At 37.7% G+C, this 9553-nt stretch overlaps 1 protein-coding gene across 1 annotated transcript in view; it reads left to right on the forward strand.

Moving 5' to 3' along the window:
* Nucleotides 1-4146, forward strand: part of FAR1 (fatty acyl-CoA reductase 1) — a 54135-nt gene extending 49989 nt beyond the window's left edge. The window contains exon 12 of the mRNA XM_016225202.2: nucleotides 456-4146. Coding sequence (XP_016080688.2) covers nucleotides 456-618 — 163 coding nt within the window. The 3' untranslated portion in view covers nucleotides 619-4146. The remainder of the gene's footprint in view (nucleotides 1-455) is intronic.
* Nucleotides 4147-9553: the final 5407 nt, after the last annotated feature.

Consider the following 9553-nt stretch of genomic DNA (forward strand, 5'->3'; position numbering starts at 1 on the left):
CACAGAAAATGTTTATTTTGTGTGTAGGATGATTTATGTAATGAACAAGCCTTTTTAGTTTAGTTAAGAAGGAAAAAGCTCCAAGCACTTAAGGGACATGTTTGTTTTATGTACAGTGTACTTGCTACCTAGCACAGTATTGGGCACACAAAAGTATGCTCATTACCTACTGAATGAATAAATTTGCATCCCAAATGTACTATTATAAAAAGCATTGTGTTATTCATTGTTGACAGAGGTAATTCATTGTTTGACAGACTGCAGTCCAGAGTATGCACAGTCAGGTTTGAGTTCTGCTAACTTTCTAACTTAAGGACTTTCAGTTCGTTTTTAAATAAATTTCAAATTAATATGAAGTTGAACTTTATGTTAAAAACTGAGCATTAATTATGTGTCATCCAACAATATTTTATTCTAGAAAATATTTTTTAATACTTCTCTTGATTTGCTTTCAGATTGAGGAACATACGTTACGGTTTCAATACTATACTTGTGATCCTGATCTGGCGCATTTTTATTGCAAGATCACAAATGGCAAGAAACATCTGGTACTTTGTGGTTAGTCTGTGTTACAAGTTTCTGTCATACTTCCGAGCATCCAGCACTATGAGATACTGAAGACAAGAATTTAGCATTAGAACATCTATGCATATGTGGTGGTCTGAATGCACAAATGTAAAATGTACTTAAGTCATCTCACCTTTTGTCAAGACATTAAACCATCTTAGATTGGAGTGTGGAGTAAATTATGGTACATTTTATGTAACATTTTAATGTTTATGCTCATAAAAACTTAGTGAACACACTGTGGTATGCCAGCTCAAATCTGCAATAGCCACCAAAACCATGACTTAATATTTTGATCCCTCGGGAAAAGGGGTGGGGTGAGGGTAGGAGTGGGGATATGGGAACACTGACCAGTATAACTGTGCAATTCTGGAACATATTAATTGAAATATGCCTTAACATATAGTGAATTTCTGATTTTCTATTCAGTGCAATGGAAAGCATTTATTTGGATAGGAATACTAGCTAAGTTGGTAGATACTTGATTCTTCTGTATTTGATTTGTTCATCAGTTGAAGTTTGGTTGAAATTATAGCCAAATTTTTTTCACATCATCCTGTAAGTTATCGAGTGGTCTCAGCCGTGAAAGACAGCTTCTCATTTTTCTTTCTCTGATTTGAGGTCTGATGCATATCATTTTCCTATCAGCAATCAGTTGCTTTCATAATCAGAAGGCTGTATATTGTTCTAAAGATCCTACTGGATCTAAATGGGTTTGAAAATCCATCTCAACATACTTTTTTGAAGGAAAATTAAAATGAATTGAATAAGATTATTAGCATAAAAAAAATAAGAACACATTTTTCTTGTCCACATTATGACCAAATAGAAATCAATCCTGTGAGATGTTGTTCATGTTTCGAGGCTGGAGGAATTCTTGAAACTTTGGCAAACGGTTGGGGCGGGGGAGGGGGGAGGTTTGGGGAGGGATTGACCATACTTGTGCTCTCCTCCCTTTATAAATGTTTTTAATGAGACTTTAAAAAGGCTTATGCTGTCTTTTCAATGAAAACTGAAAGTGCATTATTATGGAAGAATGTATTTGCAGGTAGACACATTAAGAAAATGTTCTCACATGTGTGTAAACACATATTAACTTTTGACCTTGAGAACTGAATTCCTTCAAGAAAAATAATGCATAAAATAATGTGTATAAAATTAAATAAAGGACTTTATTTACATACCACATAAAGTAGCAAACTGTTGAATGAGTTTGAAGATATCAATTATTTTTTCTGCATGTGGTTTTAGCTTTAGAAAGAAACAAGTAATAGCAAGAAAATTAATGTATATTTTAATGTACATTATAATTCCCTTTAAACCTTAATAGTAGTTAACCCTCCTTACTGTTTTAACATATATTTGATTTAACAAATTGATCAGCATAACATGTTTTAATTTAGCTGATCAAGTTGTACTATATTTAAATCATCAACAGTGTATCTTGAATATGTTTTATGAGGTCAGTTCATAATACAAAAAGTTACATAGAACTTTACATCTTAATTTTCTTTGTCAATTTAAATGCAATGTATAAGAAGTTTATTTTGTTATTGTGAAAAAACTAAATGTAAAGGAAATCACCTACTTCCATGCAGGTGTGTAATCTTGAAAAGGAAAAATGCTTCCATGTTGAAGCCAGATTTTCTGTAGTAAAACTTTTAAACATTATTTTAAAAGAAATATGTATATAAATATATAAATATATTCTTTGGAATGATACTAAAGTCTCTGGTCTAGGACCGTACCTTGTATAAGGTATGAGAGACCGTGACAGTGTCTAAAGATGGAATGAATGATGATGCCTTTGATTTAAGTGACCCATGTAATTGACTCTAGGTGCTGTGTACATTGAGAGCTCCATCTTTCCAAATACATTTCCCTAGTGTGCTGAGAACATGCTCACATTTGTATGATTTTTATACTTTTGCCAAATATACTGAGAATTGGATGAATTGTCTTTGTATCTTGAAAAGGAATCAGCTACAACTTCGCTAGGCATGTGAAATACACTGTCATTGTTCTTATAATCTAACTTAAAGAAATGAAAGAAATACTATCTAGGAGGGTGCTGAGGCCACTGCATTAATTTTGTGTGTTTGTTTAACAGAATTCTGTTGTCAGAAGAAAGCTAAGGAATAAATTAACATGTTATTCTGGAACTTAAGGCTCTAAAATTAGTATAAAGTGCACCTAGATTGTTAATCCCCACTAACTAGGCTTCAAGCTTAACTCGAACTTAAAGATTTTGAGAATCATTTACATTTGTCATTTGCTAGAAATGGCTTTTAGTTCTGTTTGATTATATTTTCTACACAAACTCAGTTTTTAACAGGATAGCCTATTAAATAACTTAATATTTCATTTAACTCACTTGATAAAGTTGTATTATAAAGTATTTGATTTTCCCCCCCATTCATTTTTGAGTCTTATAATTCTGTCATATGCATTTATCAGTTGTGACGTCATTGTATTTAAATTTGACTTGGCAACATTAATATGTCCTAAAATTCAACACAGAGAAGCATGGCAATACGTTCTTTGACTAGAGGATGGTTTAATAAACATTCTTTGAATCTGTGTAATAAAGCTTGGAAGCAGGGAAGAAAAAATCTTATTTCTTCCCTTTTTTGTGTTTGTCTATAGGAACTGGTTCAGGTTTTTTTGCTCTTTGCTTTAAATGTAAATTGATAATCTTCTATACAAAGTAAATAGAAGCATTATTGGGTGCCTTTGTTTGTAAACCAAAAAGTAATAAATGAATCCCTATATTTCCATTACAGTATTTATTGTATTTTTACAATAATTATCCTGAAAGTTACCAGTGAGATAATGTGCTTAGGCTTACAGGAAGCAGTCCTCACTTCTTATCTCTTTCCAAGTGTACTCATTACTCCTTGTATCCTAATTTTATTTAATCTCAAGTTTCTTAGGTAGCATTTTAGGGGAAGCAGATATTCAGGATGAACACTTTTTGTTAAAGTATTATTTTTATGTATTTGCTGGGGTGAGGTGCTGAGGCCACAAAAAACAGTGTGAGGAGATTGCCAGGGTGTCATTAGGCTCCAGCTGCTCTCCTCCACATTGAATTTCATTTTAATTTTTAGGTACACGTATAGTAATTTATCTGTTGAGTGAATATAGGGTCATTCGGTAATGATCTAGAAGGACTATGTAAAGGAGAAAGCATCAGGCTGGGGTTCAGGTGAGTGTAAATGGCCAAGCATGACTCCAAGTCCTGACATAAAACCATTAGCACTTGTGCTATTTTGAGATAAACTCTCTTTTTGCATGAGAAACTAGAGACAGGAATATATGCTGCATAACTTGATATAGAAATGAGTTAATTAAATTAGTAGTTGCTAATAAAAGAAATATGAAATATTTTCTTATTGAATAATATTTTTATCTTTAAGCATTTTCTAGTCTTAGAATGAATTTGTCTTTTTTTAAAAAATACGTCTCTGCTATCCTTAATATTCCTAAACAGATTATCTTTGTCAATTGAGCATAGTTGTACAAAATTGTTAAATAAATCCTTTGATTTTTCTTAATTAAAGAAAAATTTGAGTAACATTAGTTAAGTTTGCTGTGCTCTTTTGCAAGTTGATGGCTCTCAAATACATTTATATGGAAAAACGAAGTGATAAGTATGAGTTTAGTATCTTTACTATAGGCTTGAACTCAAACAAATAAGGCTATAAATGTCTCCTTTTTTTGTCACAATCACAGATAATACCTGTAATTTTATACAAGAGAAGAGAGGGGTGGAGATTTACCCTCTCCCCTCCCCTCCCCTGCTTTTTTTGGTTTTAATTTTGAACAAATGCCTGAACCTAAACATACAGATGAATGTAGATTTATTGAAAATAGTTGTCCCAGTATATTGTATATTTCATCAGTACTTAAGTGTTTGACATTTAATACCACATTTTCTGCTTTCATGGGTTCCTGTCATTTCTCCCCACTTGATTGTTGGTTTCTTGAGCGGAAACCCAGCCTTATACTTGTACCTTGTACATTGTAGAAATAACACTAGTGAACATTGGTTTAGCACTTACTTTGTGCCAGGCACGGCCTAAGCATTTTCTGTGTATTGACTCATTTATGCCTTACAGCAGCCCTTTGTGGAGGGCACTTCTATTACCCGTGTTTTATAGGTTGGTAGTTGGCAAATGACACCAATAACTTACCCCATGCCACACTGCTAATGGCAGAGTCAAGATTTGAACTCAGTCTAGCTCCAAAGCTTACTACGCTTGTTTGCCACACTGTATTTATTGCTTTTCACTTGGAAGCACAAATGTTTCTGGCCCATTCAGAGAGGTTCTCTGACATGCTGTTGTGCTAAAATGTCTTTATTTGGCTCCTTCATTTCTAAAACCCAGCATCCATCCATTCAACAAATACTGAGTCCCTGCTGTGGGTTAGGCACGATGTTTTATATTGCAGTGATCTGTTTGTCTGTGTCACACCACACTAAGCCTCAGTGGTCCGGACCTGAATATGAAACACTGCCCACCCACTAGGATTTTATGACTTAACATGGGTAAGGAAACATAATTTTAATGAAATATATAAAGAAAAGGACAAAATACTGAAAGCAGAAGGAGTGATTTACTGGTTTGTGTTAAGGGAAGGGCTCATACAAACATGACATTTAAGTTGTGGTTTTAAGTCTGATGGGGAGAAACAACGGGATAGGGAAGTGTTCCAGGCATGGAGCATGTGTAAAGGCGGAGAGGTGTGGGCAGCAGTGAGGAAGGAAACTTCGGTGCTAAAAGCCAAAGTGACTAAGGAAAGACAAGGCATGGGGGGCAGTTGGGCATCTGCGTGCTCAGTGCACTATAGGCTGGGGAGTGACTTGTCAAAAACTCAGAACACCCCCAAGTCCTGTTAAATATGAGCAGATTTTGAACTTTAAGTGAACTGACCTTTTACATTTTTTTCTAAATGAATTTATGAGAAAAAAGTCTGATAACAGTGATGTGTATAGGAAATATTGTCTAATATGTCTCTTGATTGGCTTTTCTTTTATATGCCAGATAATTAGCAAATATAAGTTACTATCAGAGACAGAATATTAGTAGGAAAAAGCCTTCCCTGAAATTTAAATAATAGTAAAAAAGTAATCAGAAAGGATTTGTCAAGCATTAATGCTCATTTAATTCTTATTTAAATTGTATGAGTCCTGGGATGAGCTCACATTCTTTGTAGTCTTGCTCTAGAGTTCTCAAAGAGTCAGGTCATAAATTCATAAATCAAGGAAGTGCTAACTGAAGGGATATGATGATTCATATCCCTTGGTGACCTACAAACCCTGAATTCATTTCTTCTAACCCCCAAACCAGGGGCTCCCATAGCTGGCCTGTGATCAAAATTACTTGGGTAACTTTAAGCATAGAGGTTCCCAGGACCCACCCCCAGAGTCTCTGATCGGTTAGGTTTAGGAGAAGCCTAGGGATCAGAATCGTAAAACTTTCCCAGCTGATTCTAATCATTGAGGCTTGCTCTTCCCTCCCCTAACCAGCGGTAAGCAGCAGGACCATCTGAGGAGCTCCATGCACAGAAATGCCTTTTAATAGCAGAGATCTGGGGTGGGGACCAGGCCCAAGTGTTCATAACAAACATTGTGGGTGATTTGACATACTTGGGGCACCTCAAAAACTGCCCGACCCTTTTCAAGAAGTTTCTTGCCACTCTTGGAAGAAAACATTCCAGATTTTTTTTACCTAATAAAACAAAAAAGCAGATGACAGAAAAGTGCAAAACTGCAATTCTTTAATAGTTTCCAGCAAATTCCACTGCCATTTCAATACAACCATATTCGGATTGTTTTTGTAAATGAGTGTTCCATACCTGCATCTCTGACATACTGTTACATGGTAGCTGTAGAGCACAAGTACCTGGTCACTTCTAAAATTAAAAAATACTATTTTTTTTTTTTTTTGTAGAACATTTTTATAAAAATGTATTTGAGTCAAACAGAGAACATGCCTGGAAGTAAGATCACAGTCTGAGATAAATGCTTGCCAAAATGACAGTTGGCAGCAGCATTTTTGCATTTGGGGTTAGGGAGGGAACGGAAGGAAGATTACATGAAGGTGGGAGGAGCTGAATTACAGGGTGGTTAACGAGATAATGTGCTTGCTGTCTTTAGGGTGGTTTCCCTTTTGAGGGGTCCAAAAAGAGGCATTTCAAAGGTGTGTTCCACAGAAACAGTGGAATATTTTAACAAAACTTCCACGAAGGACAGAGGAGCAGAATTGCATACTGGAAAGAACATCAGTTTCGCTGCGAGCCTAGGTATGACTTGACTGCCACCTCCCCAGCTGTGTGACCCTGCACGAGTCAGTTACCTGTCAGCCTCAGATTCCTGTCTGTAAAATGCCCACCTGGGAGGGTGGTTGTAAGGATTAAGTGACATAATGAATACAAAGTGTGTGGCACAATAGTAAATGTTCAGTAACTATTCCCTCAAAATCACCAAAAAGTCCCAAATGGCGGAATGAGTTACGTTGGAATTATATTAATGTGACCCAGTTTATATTCTCTGACTTTACACTAGGATTTTCCCATTTCCAATATTTCTATCCCATTTTTTATCGTTAAGAAATATAAATTCTGAACATTTTGAATAAAAATATTAAAAATCAGTTCTTTTCCTCTTGCAATGTTAATGTTTATCACTGTAGTTGAGCACCCATCTCCACTGCGTCTTTTCTGCAACCAACAGCTCTTGCTCCCTGGAATAGAATGAGGATTCTTCAAACTTGCCACCCAAGAACAAAATTCCCCCTTTCTCGTTTGACCCATGGGCGGACGAATTCTTTAAAGATGGTCAGTTCCCAAACCATCCATGTCCACGCATTTTTTTTAGCCACACCTTGAGGCAACTCACCCTTTTTCTCTGCCCCAGTGATCTGTATCCAGTGCGTTGTGAAGCAAACTCTAGTTTGTCTTTCTGGGGTTGAGAGATTTATAGCCCCATTTGTGTTCCAAGAACATTTTGGGAGTTTCCCTCCTCTTATATTTAAGAGAGATAAATGTAAAACTGCTGTTTTTTTCTAATGATTTATACCACTTGGCTCCTAGAGCATTTCACATTCCATTAGCCCTGTAGTTCTCAACCCTGACGAACTGAAGGCACAAGGACCGTCAGTGGCCTGTAATTAGAGTGACTGTCCAGAAACAAACTCCCATTTAACTGAAATGGAAGGGAAACCATTCTGCCTTCATACATAGTACATGTACAGTCTTCCTATTGCAACGAGGCTCCTTCCATCAGAAATCTTCAGAAGAGTTTCACAACTAGAAGCTGCAGAGTACTCCATTTGTTTGGAAATTGTTAAATCACAGGTTCTTAGCTCTGGATTTGGGTCCTTGCAGCTCCAGGCATTCCATACAGCTTCCTCACCCTTGTTTTCAAAGGAGAATGTACAATGTTTCCACATTCAGTTGCCAGTTGTTTTTTTCTAGGCCTGAATTATTTTTTTCCATTGCAGTTTAAGCCAGTGCGTTCACAAAATAAATCTTTTTTTACCTTTTTTCCTTGGCTAAGAACTTTGTAGTTTCATTTGAGTTGAGTTTCTGATTCTGACTCACTGTCCTCCCTTTGGAGGTCCCCCCTTCCCCCGAGAGGAAGGTTCCTGCCTGACTGCTGCTTTTGCCCCTGCAGCCCCACTCCCCTCTCGTCACACTGCTCTTTGCCACAGCAAGCTGACCTTGGTGGATGACACATCTGGTTCCATTGCCCTCTGGCTTCCAGGTGGGTTCAGCCAATGAGAGGCACTGGCAGGAGCTGAGGCCGGGAGGGGAGAGGAGGAGGGCTGGAGCATCTATTTCTCAGTCACTTGGGCTCTGGTTTGGCAGCGGTTGTGTCCCTCTACCACGTGCCATTGCTTCTATAGGTAACCTCCCCCTGACAGCCCCTCCCCTCGCCTGCAGCTTTCCACTGTTGCTTGTGCCTGGGCTCGTCCCTTGCGGGCTGCCTTAGCCCTGCTCATGCTTTTGTAGTCCCTTCTTTTTTTAAAAAAATTAATTTTTTGCTTTTTAGAGAGAGAGAGAGGAAGAGGGGAGGGGAGAGAAATGATTTTTTGTTCCATTTATTTATGCATTCATCGGTTGATTCTTGTATGTGTTCCGGCCAGGGATCAAACCCGCAACCTTGGAGTATGGGGACAATGCTCTAACCAACTGAGCGACCTGGCCAGGGCTTGTAGTCCCTACTTGAAACTTGCACTTTTAGTGTGCCGTCTGTTCCCTGTCTGGACTTGACTCCAACTCCTTGTCTACAGCTTGGCAGTGCTGATGCCTTCCACAGGTAGAGTTCAGGACCCCAAGTGTGGTGGAATAAAGCCTACTGGCTGGTCACACACACACACGGTTCTGTTGTATGTCGGACAATGGAATACGGTTGTACTTTAATATAGTGTCTCTATTTCCTAAGACCAACTCATCTGTGGAAAGAGAATGTTCAGTACTGTCCAAAACTGAAATTGTCTCATACCTGCACCCCTTTTTCTTCCCTCTCCCCTCAGTTCTCTTCCTGTGTCCCATCAGTAAAGACCCATCATCCACTGGGGTAAGCTAAAAACAGAAATTATTCTGACTCCTCTCTCCTTATACTAAATATTGTGTTAGTCACTAAGTGACTATTTTATTCTGTTCCCTTAACATTGGGGATATGCTAACTTCCGTCTCCATTGCTACCACTGTGGTCCAGAGACAAACACTTCTCTTACATGGATTATGTCAGTATCTTTCTTTCTATGCTTCTAGTCTGGTTAATCTGCAAAGCATACTTTTTTCAGCAGCCAGAGTGACCTTTCTAAATCACAAGTCTGATTGTGTTGGGCCCCATACTAAAACCCTTTAGTGACCTCCACTGTGCACTGCCTCTAGGATCAAGCCCATATTTCATAAGTTTCTGAGGCCCATTGTGATCTGGACAACAGCTGCTCACCTGTCACGTTTTTCCTACTCC

This window comes from Miniopterus natalensis, chromosome 11 (assembly GCF_054644295.1).
Source record: "Miniopterus natalensis isolate mMinNat1 chromosome 11, mMinNat1.hap1, whole genome shotgun sequence".
Lineage (NCBI taxonomy): Eukaryota > Metazoa > Chordata > Mammalia > Chiroptera > Miniopteridae > Miniopterus > Miniopterus natalensis.